This window comes from Chelonoidis abingdonii, chromosome 3, assembly GCF_003597395.2.
Source record: "Chelonoidis abingdonii isolate Lonesome George chromosome 3, CheloAbing_2.0, whole genome shotgun sequence".
NCBI classification, from domain to species: Eukaryota; Metazoa; Chordata; order Testudines; family Testudinidae; genus Chelonoidis; species Chelonoidis abingdonii.
Window position 1 is genome coordinate 192,199,261 of NC_133771.1, and position 26,212 is coordinate 192,225,472.

The 26,212-nt window shown below is 42.4% G+C and overlaps 1 protein-coding gene across 2 annotated transcripts in view; it reads left to right on the top strand.

The window, feature by feature from the left end:
• The window catches only part of EML6 (EMAP like 6), a 360,575-nt gene that overhangs the window by 134,779 nt on the left and 199,584 nt on the right, over positions 1 to 26,212 (top strand). For both annotated transcript variants that reach the window (XM_075064408.1, XM_075064409.1), the window contains exons 8-9: positions 7,668 to 7,869; positions 19,931 to 20,068. In XM_075064408.1, coding sequence (XP_074920509.1) covers positions 7,668 to 7,869; positions 19,931 to 20,068 — 340 coding nt within the window. The remainder of the gene's footprint in view (positions 1 to 7,667; positions 7,870 to 19,930; positions 20,069 to 26,212) is intronic.

Here is a 26,212-nt window from a genome sequence, read left to right on the forward strand (position 1 = left end):
GACAAGGCAACCAAACAGAAAATGCTATCAAGTTGTTACTGTCTTCTTTTAAAGTGTTCAACCTCAGCAGGCTTTCTTCTCTTGTAGGAGATATTGAGATAAAGAGCCCTAATCTTCACATTTAGCTACCTAAATTGATAGTCAGTCCCATATTTGGTCTTAAAATAGGTTCTTACTGTGTTTAAAAATGGACATGCCTTAATGGCTATTTGAATGTTCAAATGCAGAATTGGGCCATCTAAGTGAAGAGCTTAACTTTGCAAAACTGAGCCCAAAGTCTCTACATTGTATGTAAGGCAGGGTCAAGAGGTTGATTTCAGGGCTTTTTGGACTGAGCAACATGAGAAAAATCCAGATTGAAAGTTCAGTAAACATTAAAATATATTCAATGCTACCCACCTGGTTTAATGCGTGGGAGAGTTGATTGGATCTGCCTGGTACATGATAGCTTTAGATAGAATGAAAGGGGGAAGGTATGCAGGGACAGGCCTCTCCTCCCCCTGCATGCTCCTCTGCCAGTTAGCCAGCCAGATAGAGAAGTGCCGATTGGCTCCTTGCTTCCCATAATTCATTAATTTAAACCCTTGCCCAGGGTTTCTTGAGCCTCTTGCTCCATTTTAGATGAAAACATCCTTCATCCCTGCAGTTATATAGTATTGGAAGTGTGGTGTTAAGATGCTGTGTGACCAATCACCTGATTTTAGGGGTCAGAAAAGAATTTTTCCCATAGGAGCCATATTGGCTGAGGCCTGATAGGAAGCCAAAAAATAAAAAAAACTCACAATCTCATAGAGACAGAGGTTAAATAGTAGTTAAATAGGACACTAAACTGGACACTAAACTGAGAGGAGTGGTAGATACACTGGACGGTAGGGATAGGGTACAGAGGGACCTAGACAAATTAGAGGACTGGGCTAAAAGAAATCTGATGAGGTTCAACAAGGATAAGTGCAGAGTCCTGCACTTAGGATGGAAGAATCCCATGCACCACCACAGACTAGGGACAGAATGGCTAGGCAGCACTTCAGCAGAAAAGGACCTAGGGGTTACAATGGATGAGAAGCTGGATATGAGTCGACAGTGTGTCCTTGTTGCCAAGAAGGCTAATGGCATTTTGGGCTGTATAAGTAGGGGAATTGCCAGAAGATCAAGGGATGTGAACATTCCCCTCTATTCCACATCGGTGAGGCCTCATTTGGAGTACTGTGTCCAGTTTGGGGCCCCATGCTACAAGAATGATGTGGAAAAATTGGAAAGAGTCCAGCGGAGGGCAACAAAAATGATTAGGGCGCTGGAGCACATGACTTATGAGGAGAGGCTGAGGGAACTGGGATTGTTTAGTCTGCAGAAGAGAAGAATGAAGGAGGATTTGATAGCTGCTTTCAACTACCTGAAAGGGAGTTCCAAAGAGGATGCATCTAGACTGTTCTCATTGGTACCAGATGACAGAACAAGGAGTCTCAAGTTGCAGTGGGGGAAGTTTAGGTTGGATATTAGGAAAAACTTTTTCACTAGGAGGAGGATGAAGCACTGGAATGGGTTACCTAGGGAAGTAGTGGAACCTTCCTTAGAGGTTTTTAATGTCGGACTGACAAAGCCTTGGCTGGGATAATTTAATTGGGGTTTGGTCCTGCTTTGAGCAGGGGGTTGGACTAGATAACCTCTTGACGTCCCTTCTAACCCTGATATTCTATGATTCTATGATTCAGAAATTTACTGTTAAGTATTATATGAATGCTTAGTTTGTCACAATTTGTGGTGGGTGTCCACTCTGGATTGAAAAGGGCCAGCATCCAGAAATAAAGATGGGATTTTGCCCATGGATCTTGGGCCTATGGGAAAGGGAGAGATCCAAAGTCTTTGCAGAATAAGCTCCTTCTTTGGTATCTTTGTCTCCTTCACTGTGCAAAGTCAGATATTTCAGCAAATGAGCTTAATTGTAGGAGTAGGCAGTGGAGCGTCTAGCCTGAATTATAGGCTATATGGCAGGAGCCCTATAAACCCTACAATAGACCCACTTAAATGCTTGCAATGGCAAAATGTGGGTAGATAGCATTCGTTTCTGATCTTAAATTTAATAAAGTTGTGGCCTGCCACTTCAAATCTGTCCCTGTGTCTGTCCTCATTCACTTCTGTGCCTGGATCAATAATCAGGATTAAAACTTGCTGGCTAACGACACTATCAACCTGGAATTATTATGTAATTTTTTTCAAAACCACCTGTCTTAAGGAGCCTACATGCCATTTTCAAAAGGTACTTCGACACTTAGGAGTCAATGGGACTTGGGTTACCAAGTGACTGTCACTTTTGAAAATGGCACTTAGACTCCTAAATCAGTTGGGCATGTCTGAAAATTTTACCCATAGTCAGGGCCGCCCGGGGGGCGGGCAAGTGGGACAATTTGCCCCAGGCCCTGGACCCCACAGGGGCCCCACGAAAATGCTCCGGCCCCGGCCCCAGCCCCGTCTCTGCCTTCCCCCATCCCCCAGTGCCTCAGCACACCGCATCCAGGAGCGACCCTGAACAGAGTTAGAGTGGCATGGCTCCAGCAGGGCCTGAGCTCCTCCCTGCTCAAAGCCGTATGGTAAGGGGGTGGGGCTGTGAGCTCTGGTCCCACCGGAGCCAGGCCGCTGCAGCACTGTCCAGGGGCCAGGGCAGCTCCTGGACACAGCACACTGAGGCTCCAAGAGAGGGGAGAGGCGGGGGTAACCCAGGAGGTAACCTGGATAGAGTTAAAGCGGTGTGGCTCCAGCGGGGCCTGAGCTCCTCCCTGCTTGGAGCTGCGTGGTGAGGGGACGGGGCTGAGAGCTATGACTGAGCGGCAGGAGCTCAGGCCCCGCTGGAGCCAGGCTGCTGCAGTGCTGTCCAGGGCCGCTCCTGGATGTGGCTTGCTGAGGCTCCGGGAGAGGGAGGAGGTGGGGGTAAGCAGCATGGCAGGGGGCCGGGTCTCGGGGGGTTGGATAATGGGTAGTCAGGGGACAGGGAGGGGGCAGAGGTTCTGGGGAGCAGTCAGGGGAAAGGGAACGGGGGGGTTAGATCATGGGCATTCCAGGGGTCTGTCAGGACTCGGTGGGGGTGGATAGGGTTGGGGCAGTCAGGGGACAGGGAACGGGCCGGTCAGTGTGGGGTGAGGTGGTGGTTGGGGAGGTGGTTTCGGGGGGGCGGTGAGGGGACAAGGAGCAGGATAGGTCAGGGATTCTGAGGGGGGGAGTTGGGGGGCAGGAAGTGGATGGAGGTCAGATAGGGGGCATGGTCAGGCTGTTTGGGGAGGCACAACCTTCCCTACCCTAAAGCTCATTCAGCAGTTTGAGGCTTCCAGACAGCTATTTAACACAAAGAGCCAAGCTGTTATCTTTTCCCTTAGGGCTACCATCCCTTTCACTTCTCAAATGCCAAATTATAGTCTACATTTAATTTCAGTGCCATAGGGAGATTCATGTCAGGGGAGGGTAGCTTCATTTAAAAGAGAAGAATTACCTCCTTACCACCCTAGGAGACCCCCCTACCGTGCATTCCCCGATGTCCAGAGGACCGTTAATTCAGTGGTTCCCATTTGTCACATGAGAAACCCCCTCTGAGTGTGACCCCCCCTTAGAAATTAAAAATACTTTTTTATAAATATTTAACCGATTATAAATGCGGAGGCAAAGCGGGTTTGAGGTGGAGGCTGACTAGCTTGTGACCCCCAGTCCATAATCTGGTACCCTCCTGAGGGTTCAACCTCCCAGTTTGAGAAACGCCCTGGGTTGATTTAATAATTAGCACCAAGTGTCCATATCACATGCATGTGCTTATTTTGAGGCATTTCATTAATCCACAACATAGGCTCATCCCAGATTCTTGGACAAGCTCAAAATGTTTCAGTTCATGGAGTAAATGTACATAAAGCTATACTAAAGAACAACACACAGTAACCATCTCCATTTTGTGAGGGACGCCCGGGGAGCCAGTCTCTAGAAACAGATACATTCATGAGGTTAGTCCATTAATGGCTATTAGCCAGGAATGGAGTAAGAATGGTGTCCCCTAGCCTCTGTTTTGTTGAGAGGGTGGAGATTGATGGCAGGAGAGAGATCATTTGATTCATTACCTGTTAGGTTCACATTCCTCTGGGACACTTGGCATTGGCCACTGTCGGTAAGACAGGAATAACTTGGGCTGGATTGGACCTTTCTTAATTGTCGTATGTTCTAAGCTAAGAAACCCAAAGTTTAATGGGAACAGATATGAGTCAAGGAAAGCCAGCAGAGTTAATCAGAAAACCTGGAAAAATCTCTGATTGGATGGAACTCAGGTGTTTTGGTCACAAGCTGAGTGGTTCAAAATTTTGGATTTTTTTTTAAAAGCAGAATTTTTTTAATTGTTTCTTTAAACAACACAGCAAATAATGCAAATATTTGCCGACACGCTTTCTGAAATCCCAAACCACGTTCAGGTGTTGGCAGACAATTCAGCTTTTTCATAAAAAAACAAATTTTGAAGGAAAGCATTGTCGTGAATTTTTTTCTACTTTTAAAAAACCCATAGTTATTGATCCAAAAAAAGTTTTGATGGAATACTATTTGTCCCAAAACTTTAATGAGCTTTAAGTGCCTTTTAGCACTAGCTGGTGCTGAGACGCATGTGATACCTTATAAAATGTAACTTGAAAAGAAAGTTTCTAAACTGGGTTTGTGCCGAGATATGGAAGGTTTTTAAATGTTTATTTTCCCAGGGTTGCCCCGGGGGGCCGGGAAGGGAAGTGGGGCAATTTGCCTGGGCTCCTGCAGGGACCCACGAGAATAGTATTCTGAGTACTGAAATTTTTTTATGGAAGGGCTGTAGGTAAAGCCTCCTGTCCAGATTCTGGACTTAAGCCGTCCAAAATCTGGTGCTTACCTTAAACTCCCCAAGGCTCACTACCTGCTTGGATATTTTCTCGCTGCCACCAACTAGGACTATTGGGGGTCCTAGTATCCCCGCCAGTCACCCCACCTTTCCCCTGGGGGACCCAAGACCCGAGAGTCCCTGCGTCCTCCTCCTTTCTCCCAGTTTCTCCCCTTCCCTTTTCCTGGGTTAGCTCGGTGCGAGACTAGACTTCACTTACTTGATGCAACCGGAGAGGCAATCTTAGCATCCCCGAGTGCTATGTCTCAATGCTATCACAGCTAGCCACACAAGGGAGATTCCCCCTCTCCTGATCTCGTAGCATAGTAATCTGTGAGAAAAATTCATAACAATAGAGAACAGAGATGAATTCTTTCTCATTCCCCGTAGTCCTGCTCATTTCCCTGGAATACAAGTAGGAAAATATTCAGCACAGGCCTGGCCTTTTCCCTTCTTTCGCCTCAACTTAGGATAGAAACTCCCACCAGTTTTTCAAGAACTTTATTAAAAAAGAAAGAAAAATACAAATAACAATAATCTTTGCATTAAGAAACTTCAATACAGGGCTCTTTGCCTTATAAAGAATAGAATAACAGTCTGATTTTAAAGATCGCCCGATTAAACCAGTCAGGACTAAATCAATGATACATGTTATTTACATACACAAGCATCATCATAGCCGATTACTTTGTCTTCCTTGTATCTTCACAGTATGGTTTCGAGCGAAACTTTGAGTAAAGATTGGAGTTAAGATAGAAACTTGTTTTACTGCCATAGCTGTAGGAAACAAAAAGACGCTCGAGTATACAAATTCCGCGCCCTGATCTTTAACTAAATCCAGTTTCTGATTGGTCCTCTGGTTCAGGTGTTTGGTTGCTGGTTCGCTTTGTTCCACCTTTACATGGAAATAAAAATTAACCCTTACCTTACCTATCTACTTATGACAGGGGCCCCTGAAATTGCTTTGCCCCAGGCCCCCTGAATCCTCTGGGCAGCCCTGCCCATAGTTCAGTAACTCACCTTATGAATCCTAAATCATTGACTAGAATAGTATGAACAACTGCACATTTTTACTTTCACTTTAGAAACAAATAGCATCAGAAGCTGTGCATGTAAAAGAGGGAGCATAATAAACTGGCGAAATAAATGGTGAACTGAATGATCTGAAACTTAAACCTAGAACTAATCAATTAGAGATTCATTTCTTTGTGAAGTTTTCAGTGACAAATGTTTATAATGATATTTTGAGGTTGAAATCACTTTCATTTGCATATTTCTGGGACATGGCACATCAGTTTATGTAGTAGAAAGGAGTCTATTCTGACAAAGCAGATGCCAAGCCTGCCTCCAATGAGATTAACTTTTTTGTGGTATTCATCCATAGGAGTTTTATTAATACAGACACTATCGGTATCCCAGAGATAGAAATGATTCATCATTTTCCATATCAAATAAAACCCATCACTTACAGTTCTTAAAAAATAAATGATTTTGTATAAATTCATCTGTGGCAACTGCTCAGGTTAAAAAGGAATCTAATTTTGCAAATACATGTATGCAGATCCACAAATTAGCAAAAATATTGCATATTTAAAAAGATAGCATAAAATCTGATTGTAATGTAAGGCTTGACATCAAAATAAAAAATAAACTTATTCACTAGATTAAAACTGTGGAAAATGAAAAAGTAACTATAAAAAATATATGTATGCCTCTCTACCTCCCAAAATCTAAATATGATCTGATTATTCTTTTCCTTGTACTAGTTTAATAGCAGTGTAACTCTTTTGACTGGAGTTATTCCCAGTTTACACTGGGGGAATGGAAAGTCAGACCCAAAAGCACAGAGACTTAAAATTATGTGGAATCAGTTATTTAATTTTTATAATAAATTCTATTGCCTGATTCATGTTTCACTTTTACTAGTGTAAATAATTTACAATAAAAGTGAAATCTCAGCCTGTCTGTGATATAGACGTATATTTGGTTTTAAAGTGAGGGTTGTTTCTTCTAATGAAGGACAGATGTGGTTTAAAAATAACCCTTTTCCTTATAAAAAGGGCAGGAAGGAGAATGATTTGTGAGGCAAATATACTCTTATAGTTAAAGCACAGGACTGATAAATGGAAAATCTGCATGTCACTTCCACTTTTGCCACAGATTTCCTGCACTCACTAGAGTAAGTCGCTTAGGCCAGTTCTCCTCTGGAGAAATTTACTGAAATTTAAAAATAGAACCACTGAGAGTCATGGTGTCGATAACGCTGTGGTTACAGGAACCATTTTTATCAATGTTTTAGTTAAGTCTCCTTAAAAAGCAAGTCTAATAAAAATGATGGTAAAAACAGTTCCAGTCACAGGAGCCTTCCTAATCTAAATTTCCCACAAGTTTTAACACAGGGGAACCTGTGTTCAATAAAGTTGAATTATTTTTTTGGTAAATTTCCTCATTATAGACAAAGTCTAGGAAACTGATCCTTTGACATGATGAGCACACTCAACTCCCACCATAGGCAGTAGGAGTTCTGGGCATTCAGCGCTTCCAGGATTGCCCTTGCATCTCCCAGTGCCTCAACTTCGTTATTTGTAAATGGGAATAATATATTTGCCTTACCTCATAGAAGTGCAATTATAGCTTTCTGTTTAGCTTTGTAGCTAGATAAGCTATGAAGTGCCTTCAATCTTCAGACTGAAGATACTATGTAAGTTCAAAATATGGTTGTTATAAAGGAATTTATTATGTTGAATATAACTTTGTCTTGTTATTACTGCTTATCTAAAACTACTCTGTTCCTTGTCAGGTTTGTCCATCCGAAGTGTTTGTTGGAAAGGAGACAGACTTTTAGCGGGGACACAGGACAGTGAAATATTTGAGGTGATAGTGAGAGAAAGAGAGAAACCAATGCTGATAATGCAGGGTCATTGTGAAGGGGAGCTCTGGGCCCTGGCAGTCCATCCAAAGAAGCCTTTAGCTGTCACAGGCAGTGATGATCGATCCGTACGGTAAGGCTGGAGCTCATTTACTGCTATATATTCAATTAGTCGTGTACTTTTAACAAGAACATTTTTTAACCAATATTCTTTTTGAAACATTTGTCATTTCTTTAAAAATAGGTTTAGTGGTAAGTAAAGAGTTGCAGCAATTTCCCAAGAAATTGTAAAACCTTCAGCTTAATTAAGACAGTATTTTTTCTACTTATTTCCTTGCAGCCATACCTTTGAATCAGCCCTCATGCACACATTCCATAAATCATGTAAAACCTATCAGATATTGCCTATAAAAATTTAGGCTTAAAGCATGCTGAATTTCATTTCTTCCTGTGGCTAAAATGGAAGGCATTACCTTAACATATTTCACATTTTCCTCTTGTATTTATGAGCGTATTAAACAACTTGGCCCCTAGTCCCCAAAATACTTGATGAGGTCCAATTTCTCTTTGTTATACACCACGACTGGAAATTATTAGGGCTGTCAAGTGATTAAAAAAAACTGAATTGCGATTAATCACATGATTAAAAAAATTAATTGCACTGTTAAACAATAACAGAATACCAGTTATTAAAATATTTTGGGGATGTTTTCTACATTTTCAAATATATTGATTTCAATTACAACACAGAATACAAAGTATACAGTGCTCACTATATATTTATTTTTGATTGCAAGTACTTGCACTGTAAAAAAAGAAAGGAAATAGTATTTTTCAATTCACCTAATACAAGTACTGTAGTGCAATCTCTTTATCGTGAAAGTTGAACTTATAAATGCAGAATTATGTACAAAAATGCATTCATAAATAAAACAATGTAAAATTTTAGAGCCTAGAAGTCCACTCAGTCCTACTTCTTGTTAAGCCAATTGCTCAAACAAGTTTGTTTACGTTTACAGGAGATAATACTGCCCAGTTCTTGTTTACAGTGTCACCTGACAGTCAGAACAGGTGTTCTCATGGCACTGTTGTAGCCGGAATCACAAGATATTTATGTGCCAGGTTCACTAAAATAGTCATATGTCCCTCCATGCTTCAACCACCATTCCAGGGGACATGCAACCATGCTGATGACGGGTTTTGGTCGATAAGAATCCAAAGCAGTGTGGACTGAAACATGTTCATTTTCATTATCTGAGTCTGATGCCACAAGCACAAGGTTGATTTTCTTTTTTGGTGATTCGGGTTCTATGGTTTCCACACTGGAGTGTTGCTTTTTTAAGACTTCTGAAAGCATGCTCTACACCTTGTCCCTTTCAGATTTTGGAAGGCACTTCAGATTCTTAAACTTGGGTCGAGTGCTGGAGCTATCTTTAGAAATCTCAGATTGCTACCTTCTTTGCATTTTGTGAAATCTGTTCTTAAAATGGACAACATTTGCTAGGTCATCATCCGAGCCCTGTATAACATAAAATATATGGCAGAATGCGAGTAAAACAGAGCAGGGGACATACAATTCTCCCCCCAAGGAGTTCAGTCATAGAATCATAGAAGATTAGGGCTGGAAGAGACCTCAGGAGGTCATCTAGTCCAAGCCCCTGCTCAAAGCAGGACCAACACTGACTAAATCATCTCAACCAGAGGCTTTGTCAAGCTGGGCACTTATAAACCTTCTAAGGATGGAGATTGCCACTGCTCCTAGTAATCGCATTTCGCAGGTCGCTCTTCACCCTCCTAGTGAAGTGTTTTTCCTAATGTCAAACTAATGTCCAACCTCCCACCACTGCAGCTGAGAATATTGCTCCTTGTGCTCGTCATCCTGCCACCCAACTAAGAACAGCTGGTAGCTCCATCGCCTTTCTGTGACCCCCCTACAGGTTTGTTGTAAGTGGTCATATCAAATCTCCCCCTCACTACTCTACGCTTACTGCAGCTAAGACACAACCGTGTCCTCGAACTTGCCTTGGCAGTGCCCTACTTATAGAGCCCAAAATGCCGTTACCTCTGCGCAGCAAGACACTGTTGACTCATATCCAGTTTCTGTCACTGGTAACTAGTCCTTCTTGCTAGAACTGCTGCTAAGCTCCAGTCGGTCCTCAGCTCCGTAGCGGTGCCATGGGATTCTTCTATCTTAAGAGCAGAACTCTGCAACTTGTCCTTGTTGAACCCTCATCAGATTTCTTGGCCAATCCTCCATATTTGTTCTGAGGTCACTCTGACACTTCCCCACCTCTCCACGTATCTACCTCTCCCCCAAGCTTGTGTCATCCGCAGACTTGCTGGGGTGCAATCTATCCCATCATCCAGATCATTAATAAAGATATGAACAAAAACTGGCCCCAGGACTGACCCCTGGGCATTCTGCTTGATACTTCTGGCTGCCAGCTAGACCATTCGAGCCATTGCATCAATACCCGTTGACACCACGCACGTACAGCCAGCTTTCTGTCACACCTTATAGTCCATTCATCCAATCCATACTTTTTAACTTGCTGGCAAGAATACTGTGGAGACCATATCAAGCGCTTTTGCTAAAGAATCTAACTCTTTTGCATCCTTCGTTTCTTTGGGGGTGGAGATGCCTGCTGCGAACCTGATTCTCTGTCATTGACAGCTCAGACTGTATCAAAAGTTTTGCTAACATCAAAGATATATCACGTCCCAAGCTTTCCCCATATTCACAGAGCCTTGTCAATCTCATATAAGAAGGCACATGAGAATTGGTCAGGCATTGACTGCCCTTGGTGAATCCATGTTGAATGTTCCTGATCACCTTCCCTCTCCTTGAATGCTTCAAATGGTTCCTTGAGGATCTGTTCCATGATTTTTCCAGGGACTAAGGTGAGGCTCACCAGTCGTGTAATTCCCTGGGTTCTCTTCTTCCTTTTTAAAGCATGGGCACTAATTTTGCCTTTCTTCAATCGTGCGGGACCTCCCCCGATCACCACAGATTTTCAAAGATAATGGCCAGTGGCTCTGCAATCACATCAATCCAGTTCCCTCAGACACCTTGGATGCATTATATCTGGACCACGATTGGGCATGTCCAGCTTTTTTATAATAGTCCTTAACCCAGGGTGGCAAACTTGGCCCATGGGCCACTCCCGCCCTCGAGCCGGTTTCATTGGCTCTCAAGCTCCGCTGGGGAGTGGGGTCTATGGCTTGCCCTGTTCCCATGCTCCAACCGGGGAGCAGGGTTGGAGCTGCTCCATGTGCACATGCTGAGCTCCTGGAAGCAGCAAGCATGTTCCCCCTCTGGTCAGGAGCTGCGGCAAATGGGAGCTGAAGGGATGGTTCCAGCGGACAGGGCAGTGCACAGAGACGGACATGCTGCTGCTTCCAGGTGCTTCCTGAGTTAAGCACCGCCTGGAGCTGCTATCCCTGTCCCCCCTCTGTACCCCAGCCCGCTGCCCCAGCCCCTGATACCTCTCCCACTCACCCCAACCCAGAGCCCCCTCCCACGCCCTGAACTCCTCATTCTGGCCCCACCAACAGAGCTGCGCACCCCAGCAAGAGCCCTCACCCCCTCCTGCACCCCAACCCCAATTAAATTGTGAGCATTCATGGCCCATCATACAGTTCCATACCCAGATGTGGCCCTCGGCCAATAGGTTTGCCAACCCTGCATATTGATTCTTTCACCACTGAGAGCTGCCACCTTCTCCATAACTGTATGCCCCAAAACGCATAGGGAGCTGACCTTGTCTGTGAAGACTGAGGCAAAAAAAGCATTGAGTACTTCAGCTTTTTCCACATCATCTGTCACTAGGTTGCCTCCCCCATTCATTAAGGGTCCCACACTTTCCCTGATCTTTTTCTTGTTGCTAACATACCCATAGAAACCCTTCTTGTTACCCTTCACATCCCTTGCTAGCTGCAACTCCAGTTGTGCCTTGGCCTTCTTGATTACACCTCTGCATGCTTGAGCAATTTTTGTACTCCCATGTCATCTGACCAAGTTTCCACTTCTTGTAAGCTTCCTTTTTGTGTTTAAACTCACAGAAAATTTCTCTGTTAAGCCAAGCTGGTTGCCTGCCATATTTGCTATTCTTTCTGCACTTCGGGATAGTTTGTTCCTGTGCTCTCAATAAGGCTTCTTTAAAATACAGCCAGATTTCCTGGACTCCTTTCCCCCACATATTAGTGTCCCAGAGGATCCTGCCCATCAATTCCCTAAGGGAGTCACAGTCTGCTTTTCTGAAGTCCAGGGTCCGTATTTTGCTACTCTCCTTTCTTCCTTTTGTTGGGATCCTGAACTCAACCATCTCATGGTCACTGCTGCCCAGGTTGCCACCCACTTCTACTTCCCCTACCAATTCTTCCCTGTTCATAAGCAGCAGGTCAAGAGGAGAATGGCCCCTGATTGGTTCCTCCAGTAGTTGTAGCAGGAAGTTGTCTCCAACACTCTAAAAAACTTCCTGGATTGTCTGTGCACTGCTGTATTGCTCTCCCAGAAGATGTCAGGGTGATTTAAGTCCCCCATTAGAACCAGGGCCTGTGTTCTGGAAACTTCAATTAATTGTCCAAAGAAAGCCTTGTCTACCTCATCCTCCTGTTCTGGTGGTCTATAGCACATGCCCACCACAACATCATCCTTGTTGCTCTTGCTTCTAAACTTAACCTAAAGAGTCTCAACAGGCTTTACTCCAGTTTCATACTGGATTTCTGAGTAACCATACTGCTCTCTTACATACAGTGCAACTCCTCCACCTATATCCAGTGTACAGGTACATCAAGTTTATAACTACACATAAAATTACCAGACATTGGAGGACGTGAAATAAAAAAGCTAAAATCTATATAAATCATTGTGTGTAGGCGGTGCAGTTATAAGATAATTATATATTAGTTATTTCTAACTTTGCTAAACTTAATTCAGGCTGAAATTTTTCATGCCAGGTGTCTGCCTCAGGCTGAAGTTTTCCAAAAATATTAGTTAATCCAAGGCAGCCATGCCACAGAACAAGATGAGGAAAAAATACACTGTTTTGTCTGTTAACAAAAAAAATTTATAAACAATTTATTGAAAATTTCCTGTGTCTCCATGCTTAAAATTTGGTAGGAGGGCAGTCACCATACTCTCAAGAATGTATTTGTTGCCATGCCTGTAAGAATTTGTGAAAATTTGGCCAAGTTAGATGCATTTGAAAAGTTGCATCGCTCACAATCTCAGTAGAGACTTGTTAGTGTTTGGCAGCTGAAGTCACCAAATATTCCATCTGTATTAAGCATGCTCCATCTCCTCACAGCTCTTATGGTTCCTTCCCCACAGAGTGATAGAGTATGCTTTATACAGGGGCTACAAGGGCTTAGAAAGACTTTCCCTATAATTGGTCCTGCTATCTGCAAAAAGTCACCATAAGGCTAGGCAAAGCAAATGAGAGCAAGAATCCTGCATGTAAAATGCTTGAATGATTTCCAGGTATTAAAATATTTTCTGTTCTGTATTTCGGTAAAAATATGTAACTAGAAACAAACATTTTCTTATTATTAACGTATTATTGAAAATATGGTTGAGATTCTCTACTGTGCCTCTTAAAGGCACAGCACATAACTTGCTGCCCAGGGGTAGGGCGCCAAAGGTGGCTTTAAACTGCTTTAACATCTTCCTAATCCTAATCTGCTTCTTGTATTGGAGAGGCCACCAGTGTAATTTAAGCCTCCACCCTCCAGAGTTATCTGTCTAAAGTACAGCAGCCTCCTTGGGCTATTCTATGAGTCATAGTGCTGTTCATGGCCTCACTGTGGACGTGCCTCTGTCACCTCCCAGCACACCTCCTACACAATGGCTTGTGAGGGGATCTGCGGGAGGCAGCCTTACAGTTTCTTCCACATTGCCTGTGCCAAGGCCTCTTTATTCAGTGTTAGCCATTTTATTCTGTGTGATGGGGCTAAGCAGGGATGAGCATCTTGCCCTGATCTTAATTTCTGTACGTATTCATACAGATTTGTTTGGGGGTGAGGCTGCATTTTTTGCAATACACTTTAAAGTTGCAAGCACAATCTGGGAACAAAAAAGGGATGTAGCTTTTAAATGAAAGCAACATAAGATTTAAAAGCAGCAGAGAATCCTGTGGCACCTTATAGACTAACAGACGTTTTGGAGCGTGAGCTTTCGTGGGTGAATACCCACTTCGTCAGACGCAGGTGGGTATTCACCCACGAAAGCTTCACGCTCCAAAACGTCTGTTAGTCTATAAGGTGCACAGGATTCTCTGCTGCTTTACAGATCCAGACTAGCACGTCTACCCTCTGATATAAGATTTAAAAGTTATTACAGACAGGGTTTAAATTCTCAGAGATTATTCTGGAGCTCCTCACACACCCCATTTGGGACTCAGAGCGTCACCCTGGGGGCGGGGAGTGCTGGCTAAGGCTCAAGGCTTCAGCCCCATGGGCAGAGGAAGGGTAGGGAGGTCCAGGCTCCCACGGTTTGAAACATTTCCAAGAGTCCAATCCGGTGAGCTCTGACTGAATTTTAAGCCCTGTTACAGGTGTAATTGAATACAATCACAAATAACAAGAAAATTCACATACACTGTACTCACCGAGTAATGTTTCATTTCTTGCCTGTATGGAAAAATGAATCTGTTCCATCTACTGAGTTCACTTTAATTGATTATGGCTGTCTATTCACATTTAACCAAACTTTAATTTCTTTGGTGTACGTAATTCTTTATAGAGTCATAGGGACTGGAGGGAGTTGAGAGGCCATCTAGTTAGCCCTTGCACACATAGCAGGACTAAGTATTTATCTAGACCATCCCTGACAGGTTGTTTGTCTAACCTGCTCTTAAATATCTCCAGAGTGGAGATTTCACAACCTCCCTGGCAATTTATTTCCGTCTTAACACCCCTACAATTAGGAAGTTTTTCCTAATGTCCGATCTAAAGCTTCCTGCTGCATTTAAGCCCATTGCTTCTTGTCTGTTCTCAGAGATAAGAAGAAATTTTTTCTTCTCCTCTTGTAACAACCTTTTAATTACTTGAAAATGTTATCACGTTCCCTCTCAGTCTTCTCTTTTCCAGACAGAACAAACCTATTTTTTTCAATCTTCCCTCATAGGTCATGTTTTCTAGACCTTTAATCATTTATGTTGCTGTTCTCTGGACCTTCTTCAATTTGTCCACATCTTTCCTGAAATATGATGCCTAGAACTGGACACAATACTCCAGCTGAGGCCTAATCAGCGTGGAGTAGAGCAGAAGAATTGCTTCTTGTGTCTTGCTTACAATACTCCTGCTAATACATCCCAGAATGATGTTTGCTTTTTTTGCAATGGTGTTACACTTTAATTCCTCAGGTTGTCCTTATTTCTCTTTTTATAGATTGGCAATATATTTGCCCTTTACCAGTCTTTGGGAATCTCTCCCGTCTTCCATGAGTTTTCAAAGATAATCGCTAATGGCTCAGATATCTCCTCAGTCAACTCCTTGAGTATTCTAGGATGCTTTTCATCAGGCCCTGGTGACTTGAAGACATCTAACTTGTCTAAGTAATTTTTAACTTGTTCTTTCCCTATTTTAGCCTCTGATCTTACCTCATTTTCACTGGTATTCACTATGTTGGACATCCAGTCACTATCAACCTTCTTAGTGAAAACTGAAACAAACAAGTCATTAGGCACCTCTGCCATTTACACATTTTCTGTTATTGTTTTTCTCCCCTCATTGAGTAATGGTCCTACCCTGTCCTTGGTCTTTCTCTTGCTTCTAATGTATTTGTAGAATGTTTGTTACCCTTTATGTCTCTAGCTTGTTTGATCTTGTTTTGTGCCTTGGTCTTTCTAATTTTGTGCCGACATACTTGTGCTATTTGTTTATATTCATTCTTTGTAATTGGACCTTGTTTCCACTTTTTGTGGGACTCTTTGATTTTTAGATCATTGAAGATCTCCTGGTTAAGCCAGGGTGCTCTCTTGCCATACTTCCTGTCTTTCATACACTGTGGGATAGTTTGCTTGGTGGGATAGTTGCTTATGTAATCTTGTACTTCCTTATTAAAACAAATTAAAATTCCAGTTAGAAAACTAAAGTATAATATGGAATAGATAATGAAATTTTCTGAGTTATCTCCAATGTTTTTATAGTTTGTTATTAAAGTTATTAGTTAGTTTCAGAAGTCCTGGAAAGAGTTACCTGGGACTGTAATAGAGAAAGTATTAGGCCTTTTAAATTTTATATCTCCACCCTCCTTTATTACGCATAGCTGCAGCAAAAAGTTCAATGGCCAAATTAAAAATAAGGCCCAAATCTTGCAATGATTTACATAAATTTCAGTTTTCTGTATGGTGAGTAATTCCACTGACTTCAGTAGGACTGTACACAGTGCATAAAGCTAAGCATCTGCACAAGTTCATAAGAAAAAGGCAGGCATCCCTTGATGGATGGGAAATGATCTTGAAACTATCCCATAAGTAATAACTTCAGCCTCAGTGGGCCAGATTCTCATCTTGACTAAACCCAGATCAGCTCCATTTACATCATTGGGGTATTCTGGGTTTACACTGATATGACTGAGATCAGAATATATGACCCACTATCTGTGTGCTGCAACTTAAGACAAAGCACTTTTCTCCTAAAAAATCATTTCCAAAATAATCCCACCCACTTGTCTCAAATGTTTCTGCTACTTATTAGATCACCATCTCTTGATCCATTTTGTTTTGATTTGTATTAATTATGTCCAGGAAGAAAGCCATATGTTGTCTGAAATATCCTTGTTAAAGGAAATACAGCTCCTTAATACATCTTAAATGGGCTTCCCTCCATTCAACATGTCTTTCATTTTACTGAATGCCACAGAATGCTGCAAGTTCTTCATACCATGTAGATAACTAACTTCCAATCTCTTTTAAGCCCTCACATATAGTGTCTGTCAACCATTAAAGAACAGCTTATCCTAGACTACTTCTTACAGTGTCCTTTGTGCCAGTGCGTGCAACTCAGACCATGGAACCTTCTCGTTGCAGTTGGAGCACTCAGAGACCCCTCCTGCCCTTCTCTTCTGCTTTCCTGGACATTCTGAGAGTGACACTATAAGAGGAAGTGTTGCACTCTCTGATGGTCTGATGCATTCTCTCTGTTTGTTCCAACTGCAGCAGCAGATGGACTTGAGCCTTTCCAGATCCTTCTTTCATGTAGTTATTAGTGTCCCAGCCTAGTGCAATTTGTAGTGTTAGTTTGTTAAGGAAAAGTTTTATTCTTAGTGTAGTTAACAGTAGTTAGTTCTTCAGCTTTGACTACTGGTTCTGTGATGGATCCAAAGGTGAAGACACCTGGATTTAAAATGTGTGCCTTTTGTCTGGGGTCTTTCAGGTCAAGGCAGGGCCATATTTGATGCTTGGAGTGTCTCAGTGGGGGCCACTCTCCTTTGAGGTACTCTATTGGCAGCTCCTTTATCAGAGAGCACCTAAGGAGTGCCATAACAGGCAGAAAGCCCTAATGCTCCAAGAAGCTCTGTCTGTGAAGCCTGTCAGATCTGATACCTCAAAGAGATCTGAACACAAGATGCAAGTTCCAAGACTGTTGTACAGTTGGTTCCTAAGTAACTGGATTCAACCTTAAAACATGCAGAGACACTGTCAGTGCCAGCCTCTGAGATAACAACCAAAATGCAATAAAAACCATCAGAACTGCCTAAATTGATTCCTAAAAAGATTGCACAGGACAAATAGTTTCCTATTAGCAGAGCCAAGTTACGTTCAGAAGACTCCTCAGACCTGGATCCAAGAACACTGAATTCTAAACCAAAGGTGAGGAGTTTGGATCAGGGTGAATCCTTCCCTAAAGTTCATCCTCCAGTTCCAAGGATTGCATCAGATCCAAAGAGAGTTCTGGAACTAGCAGTGATGTCTCCACTGCCAATTCTCAGTTTCCGCTGTTGTTGTGATATTATGAATGCATTACATAGATCCACAGTTGGGTCATTTACCAGATGTGAAAAAACATTGCCTAAAGAGGATAAAAAGAATATTCCTGCAAGTCACACTTCTCAGAACCCTCCATCTGAGAAACGGAAGCAGTTAGATGAGTTGTCTCAGTTTTCCATGGACCCTTCCTTACTGCCCCCATTTTTGGGCTCCTTCTGTAAAGTTTTTTCACCCTTCACCATTTTCCACATATCAGTTCCTGTAGTTTCACCAATAGTGTCTATTTGCAAATGTTCTGACAGGGCTATTATTCAACTCAGCAGCTCCACTGGTAACAAACATCTTGGATGCCTCCGACAAAGGATGGAGAGCACACCTCAACAGATTAGCAGTTTGAGGTCATTGGAGCTTTTAAGAAAGAGACTAGATGTAAACATCCTAGAATTGAGTGATCTGTTTGGCTCTCAAATCTTTTCTACCTCACATCCAGAAAAATGTAGTGGAAGTTGTCACAGACTGTATGCCAGCAGTATATTGCATGAACAAACAGAGGGCTCATTGTTCTTAGCCTAGCCAAAAAGCAGTCAAATTGGTGTTTCCAGCACAGTAGTTTATCTCACAGCTGTGTATCTAGCAGCAGCCTAACTGAGCAGAGATGTAATAGGATTGCATGATCATTGTTAAAGAAATTGGTGATAGATGACATCTTCAACCTGCAAGGGTTCCAGGACACAGATCTTTTTGCTACTAGAAAGAATTTGAAGTGTCACTTCTTTTGCTCAAAAGCAGGGAGAGAGTCTGTCTGTATCAGATGCTTTCTCCTAAACTGGGGGAAGGATCAGTTCTACGTTTCCCCCCACTTTCCTCTCATTCAGAGAGTGATAAAGAAGATAAGGCAAGGTAGTAACAGGATAATTCTAGTCCCCACCCCTCACCAAAAACAAGAGTAGTTTGTGGATCTTCTTCAACTCTCCAAGGGAATGTACAGACTTCAAAAGACAAAATGAAGGTTATTTATCTATAACAGAGTTCTTTTAAATAGATTCTGCCTATTCATTCTCCCTGCCCACTTTGCCCTTCTCCTCAGAATCCTAATGGAATCTTGAGTCTGAGGAAATGATGATAGAACTTGTTGGCCGAGGGTGCCAAGTGCCCTTTTATACCCTCATCCTCAGAATGTTCAGCAATGGGTGTTGGGGGGGAGGGGAAGGGTTGAGTGCTCCAACAGGCACTGCTATAAGAAGGTTCCACTGTCTGAGCTGCACTGGCTGGCACATCCCATGAATGTGAATATACAGAGTCCATCTACAAATAAGTAACTTTCTTTTCTCCTTCATTTCTCCATTTCCATAAACATATGCCAATTTATTCATATATATATATATATATATATTTCAGGGTTTGTTTTTTTCCCCTTAGGTGTTTTATCTTGTAATTTTAGAATCTGAAAAAACTGGAACCAGTGGCTCTCTAAATAAATTTGTCACCAGTTACCATCATTTTTTCTAGGAAACCATCATTCTAAGAGTGTCCCAAATCTCCATAACAGTTCTGAATCACCAATGCAATATTTCAGTCATATGTCAGTTTTAACTCAATTAATTTCATTGAAGTTTAGGAGGAAATTTTCCCAGAGGCAGGTTATCCCCCACAGCCTGCAGGATTTCTTCCACCTCCTCTGTGGCATTTGGTACTGGCCACTGTTAGTGACAGGATACTGAAGTAGACTGACTACTATTCCGGTATGGCAGTTTCTATGTTCCTATGAACATAAAACAGTTATGGAGTGACAGTGTAGGTATTGGTTCTTTACATTAACAGATATCAGTATTTGGGGAAGATAATATGCATCTAGCCTAGAGCCTACTAGTTTCACACTGGAGATTTTTAATGACCTAATTATCAAAATAAGATTTCTATCTCAATAAGCCTTCATTTAACATGAGCATGTGTAGTAACCATAAAATTCAACTAATGTAATGTTGCATTATGGTAAAAACACCACCTTGTACCAAACTATGACTACTTCATGAATTTATTAACTATAACATTGGAGGGGTACAGATCTAACTGGAATACGGGAGTATTCTATGGAAGCCCAGTTACACATTTTAGCCACAAAAATTACTTCATGTGTGCAGTGAATGTAAGCATACTTCTGTGGATCAATTTGTAGAAGCTGATATTTCATTTCTGCAGTTGATACTGTTGAAAGTCTGTAATCATAAGTATTGTGCTTTGGTTCTCAATTTTTTTGTGTAGATTATGGAGCCTTGCTGATCATGCCTTGATTGCTCGCTGTAATATGGAAGAAGCTGTGCGCAGTGTATCTTTCGGTCCTGATGGATCTCAGCTAGCTCTTGGAATGAAAGATGGCTCCTTCATTGTTCTCAGAGTAAGGTAGGATAATGAATTGTATTTCAGCACTGATGACTCTTCTAGTAACTCAAGGCCAAATCCTAAAGTCCTTTATTAATATTTTTTAAATCATTGGGTATATTTTTTGGAAAAAAAAAAAAAAAAGAATTGTCAAAGCCTCTAGGTATTTTTCCTCAGTTGGCTTTAGAGGTGACTACTTTTAAATAATGTATATTACATCCAAGCTTTAATGTATAATTTTATTTAAATTTAAATTTAACATAAAATGTGTCTTATGACATCACTAATAATGTTGTCTAAGTTTAAGCTTTCAGACTTAGCATTTTCAAGTGAAAAGAATGTCTTGTGGCTTAGTAGCTCTGAATTTAAAGACATCTTTTGGGGAACAGAAACCATGTTAATGACATACTAATAGATGCTAGGTTTGAGAAGGACCTCTTCAATCACCAAGTCAGTTTCCTGCACAAATATAGGAAAGACTGCTATCTGTAATAATTTCTTTAGGAAAGTTTGCAAACATTTGCATGTTAAGTGAAAATCAAACTTCCCATGTAATAGGACAGCCCCTTTTAACTCTTTAGTATGATTTTTTTTTTTTGCTATTTCAAAAGCCATAGCACAAGGTATTTTTTGTTGGAATAATGGAATGGAAGAAGTGCAACAGCAAGTGAAATATTCAGGTAGGAAGAAAAACCTATAGGCAGTGGGAGATCTGTGAAGTTGCTGTAGTGCACTTTTATTATACTGGGACAGATTTTAAAATGTGTACCCACATTTCACCAGCAGAACAGATATATAAATAAAGTTCTCATTTGTGAGCAAAACTCAAGTGACTGTGTGCATGAACACAGATAACTAAATATGTAACCACTGCACATGCACATGCTGCTTTGTAAGTTCCATAGGTGTGCATACATATTTTGTGGCTGCAATGAAGGCATATGTATATGAAAAATTGGCCTATTATTTTTTCCCATAAAATAATCCCATATTTTATATAACTCATTGCCCAAATGGGATCTAAAGTTTCCAGACATGATTCTCCACTGCCTTGCAGCTTGTGTAAAGTTGTGAACCACTGTGCTAAGTGAGAGTAAAATGCTATTATTCTCTTTTAATAGTGTTTTACCCTTAATTGCAGAGATGCAAATGGCTATTGTGACAAACCCAGACCAGTGGGGTACAGGAGTCTGGTAGAAGGCAAATATACTGGCCACCGGAAGAACAATTTGATGTTCCCTAAGTGACCAGAGCAGGGGCTGCCCTAGAGCAATCAGGACGCCTGGTTTAAAAAGGAATTCCCATCCTTTTTAAAGGAGCAGGGAGGGATAGCACAGTGGTTTGAGCATTGGCCTGTCAGTGGTTTGAGCAAGGTTGTCAGTTCAATCCTTGAGGGGGTCATTTAGGGAGCTGGTGTAACAATCTGTCTGGGGATTGGTCCTGCTTTGAGCAGGGGGTTGGACTAGATGACCTCTTGAGGTCCCTTCCAAGACTATGACTATCAGTTAGTAGGGGTGTGTGCAAGGGAGTGAGAAGGTGTGCTGCTGGAGGACCAAAGACTTCAAGTGTGATCAGGCTTCAGGAGGAAGATCCAACAGTGAGGATAAAGAAAGTGCTGGGGAAGGCCATGGGGAAGTAGCCTAGGGAGTTGTAGCTGTCACGCAGCTGATACAGGGAACCTTGTAGACAGCTGCTATCCACAGGGCCCTGGGCTGGAACCCAGTGTAGAGGGCGGGCCTGGGTTCCCCTCATCCCGCTAACTCCTGATTGGACACAGGAAGAGTTGAACCTGGTCTGTGAGGAAACCCTAGAGGAAAGGTCTAAATTGCAAAGGGATCTGGCCTGTCCCTGACCCACTAGGTGGGACACAGAGACTGTGGGAATTGTTCTCCATTTCTCCCATGCTGGCCAGTGATGAGGTTAGTTGAGTGGACAGCAGGTTTGAGTCATTGACAAATGTGGCCAAACTGAGGGCTGCTGTGAATCTCTGAGGCAAGCAAATCCCCCTATAAGCACAGGTCCTACCACGGCAGAGGAGGAACTTTGTCACACTATAGAAGGTGCAGAAGCAATCCACAATCAGAACCTCCATTCTTCTGCTTCATGTTATGTGAAATAGAAAAAATTACCCATTCATTTCTATGGAAAGCCAAAGCAATATAACATGTGCATCTTACTGAGCACTCTTTACTCCAGGAAGACTTTTATTTATTTCAACAAAGGTTTTGCATAAGTAAAAGATTCTGAATAGGGTCCTAATAAATCATTTATTATTGAGGTTGGTGGATAAAAGAATTAAAAATTAGTACATAATAGAAGTAAAATGCATGATATTGTTATGCAGTCAAGGCTTGTTAATAGGAAGAAAGGAACACTTCTTTGGATACTTGAAGTACACATCCCAAATAAGTAAGTATAAAGGTATTCCTCACCCAGTGAAGATTTGCAAAAGGTGTGCGCTAAGAGGGAAGTAAAAATCTTGTGGCTGGGAAAGCATAAACAGTGAAGAAAACCCAGGGAGATCTGTCAGCTATTCTCTAACACAAAAATGACTTTTAAACTTCTAAATTTGTTCAGCTGTATAGTCCTACAATTTTTATTTAAAGTCATTAAAAGTACTGTCACATAATAGTACTAGCACAGACTTACAAAGCTTAATTCTTAAATAATGTAGTAATATTACATTAAAACTCCTTTTAAAAGATCAGTTTCATTCTCCTCTGGCAATTAATCTCGTCTCTGGCTCACAGTAATCTTGTTTTTGATGATTTGGCTGGCATTTAACATTATTCATGATTCTGATGTTAGATACTGGTAATAACAAATGCTGGATTCATTATTCTAGCCTTAAAAAAATGACAACGTTTGTGTGTGAAACCCTAAAGTGTAAGTGTTTCTCCATCTATTCCTGTTCCAAGATTTCTCGGAAGATGAGCAATTTTGCAAACCGTGAACATAGGAAACTATGGGTTCTTTTTGTAGGGTCAAATTCTGATGCAAATGGACTCTGTGACATAGAGCTCTCAGAATGTCAGTGATTTGTGCCCTGTGGCCATAAACAGGAAATCTAGAGGGTGACATTTCCTGTTGTGGAGTGATTATATCAGCTGTATTCACTACTAAACTATTGCATAGAGTTAGCAGAAATATTTTTGTCAAAAATATTCTTTGAGATGTGTTGCACATGTCCATTCCACTGCAGGTGTGTGCAAGCCCACTTGTCAGAGATTTTTCCCTTGGTGGTACCATGCAAATGTATAAACAGCAGCGCCGCCTCTGACCTCCTCCCCCCACCTGTTCCTTCTTACCACCCATGACAATTGTAGGAATGTCACTGTGTGGTCTTGCTATTGCAAAATTTCCCCTCATATTTGTGTGTAGTTGGTACTTGTTTTAGTAGTTTTTGTAGTTTAGACTGTTTGGTAGATATAGAAATATTGTTTTTTAAAGTGTTTTTAAAGCTTCAATTTCCACTTCTGAGTCCCACTGGTAGGGCATGGCATGGTCCACAGGTTTCAAGCCCTGCCCTCCCTGCAAGAAACCAATGCCAGTGAGTGACCTGCATTCAGGATATCTGAAGTATCATGGGGAGACTTACATCAGGATTGGTGTCAAATTTGCAGGGACTTTAACCCAATAACCAAGAAAAACAGAGAGGCCAGACTCAAGTTTCTTCTGATGGAGGCAGCCCTGCATCAACCCGTAGAGCCTTTGGAGTGGGTTCTCAGTGCATCTGCATCTATCAGAAGTGTTCCCTCTGTTTTGATTGAGCTTTGGGGCCTATTGCCCTCCCTAATAGTGTGGGAGAGACACCAGAAGAAGGCATTTAAGGGCCCAGTCTCTGGGAGATTGAGGTCCCCGGCACCTAAGTCTAGCAAGCACATAGACAAGCACAACAGAGTGCACTCAAGGCCAAGGTACTTTCCAAGGCAGTCATCTGCTCAGGAGGGACTGTCAGCTCTGGCACAGCACTGTTGAGATTGGTTCTCGAAGTGGCTCCATTTAGTTCAACAGTACTGTTCCGGTACCATCTACTCTGGCTTATGTGACAGCATGGGATCTGGTGATTCTCAATGTGCTGGCTTTGCCAGCGATCCAATAATCTTCTTGCCCAGTACCAGTGCCCACTGTAACTTTCTTGACTTTGTCCCAGCATGGCAGTACTGTGGGTGTCTCTAGTCCTCTGTGTATGTCTTCATGTGGTACTTTCAAGATGGAAGCCAGCAATGATCTCACTGATAGCACCATCTCCAGGCTCTCAACATTGATCCTGGGCAATGACTGGAACAGCCCCTACTTGTTTACAGAAGGCTGGTTCATCTTCAGACTCTGAGTTTGGCTCCTGTGTGTCGCAGCCAGACCATGAACCATTTCCCTTCCACAGCCTACCATCCTTGGTATTCCTTCGAGGCTCCATCTTGGCCATCAACCAGAGACCATTGACTGGGAAGTAGTTGGGCTCTGAGACTTTACCAATAGACATTTTGAATCCCTTGGGGTTTTTTTCCCTGCCTTGAGGTTGTCTCCACAACCTCCCTACTCTGCTTCATCAAGTAGGCACCAAGATTTACCACACCAGGTGCAGAGGGAGACCACTCCCAGTAACAGCCTCAGTATCGAGCAGGAGGAAATTCTCCCTTTAGAGGAATTGAAGAAGGCTCCACTACAGCCAGTTTTGGCTTTCTCCTCTTCATCACCTGATGAGGCAGTGGTATCAGAAAGTTCCTGAGGATTATAGGCTCATCAGGACTTGTTCAAGAGGGTGACTTCCACTCTGGATTTCCAGGTGGAAGAGGTTGGAGAAAGGTCTCACAGGCTGGTTAACGTCTTAGATTCTTAGTTTTTTTTGTGCTGCTGATGATAGCTCATCTCAATTGGTTGGCCTCTTACAGTTGGTATGGCTATTTCCACCTTTTCGTGTTCTCTGTATGTATAAATATCTTCTTGCTGAATGTTCCAGTCTATGCATCTGATGAAGTGGGCTGTAGCCCATGAAAGCTTATGCTCAAATAAGTTTGTTAGTCTCTAAGATGCCACAAGTACTCCTGGTCTTAGCTTCTATGGAACCATTGAGAGTAGTGCTTCCAATTAAGTAAGCTATCCTGAGCCCACCAATGTGTTGTGACAAACTCCATTTTTACTCCTCCCACCTAGCAGAAAGGGCCAAGCACAGATATACTGTCCTCTCAGAGGGATTTTAACATTTTTACACCACCTCACTCTGGGATTGGTGGTAGTCTGAGCTGCCAATGAGAGAGAATCCAGTGGCAGCAGGCATCTACCCCCAAAGGAAAGGATGCAAAAAAGTTAGATCTTTTTAGCAAAGACTTTAGCAAAGTGCTTGATATGGTCTTCCACAGTATTCTTGCCAGCAAGTTAAAAAAGTATGGATTGAATGAGTAGACTATAAGGTGGATAGAAAGCTGGCTAGATAGTTGGGCTCAATGGTTAGTGATCAAAGGCTCGATGTCTGTTTGGCAGCTGATATCAAGCAGAGTGCTCCATGAGTTGGTCCTGGGGCTGGTTTTGTTCAACATCTTTATTAATGATCTGGATGGTGGGATAGATTGCACCCTCAACAAGTTCGTGGGTGACACTAAGCTGGGGGGAGATATGCTGGAGGATAGGGCTAAGGTCCAGAGTGACCTAAACAAAGTGGAGGATTGGGCCAAAAGAAATTTGATGAGATTCAACAAGGACAACTGCAGAGTCCTGCACTTAGGACGGAAGAATCCCATGCACTGCTACAGGCTGGGGACCGATTGGCTAAGCAGCAGTTCTTCAGAAAAGGACCTGGGGTTTACAGTGGATGAGAAGCTGGATATGAGTCAGCAGTGTGCCCTTGTTGCCAAGAAGGCTAATGGCTTATTGGGCTGAATGAGTAGGAGCATTGCCAGTAGTTTGAGGGAAATGATTATTCCCCTCTATTCGGCACTGGTGAGGCCACATCTGAAGTATTGCATCCAGTTTTGGGCCCCCCCACTACAGAAAGAATGTGGACAAATTGGAGAGAGTCCAGTGGAGGGCAACGAAAATGATTAGGGGGCTGGAGCACATGACTTATGAGGAGAGGCTGAGGGAACTGGGCTTGTTTAGTCTGCAGAAGAGAAGAGCGAGGGGGGATTTGATAGCAGCCTTCAACTACCTGAAGGGGGGTTCCAAAGA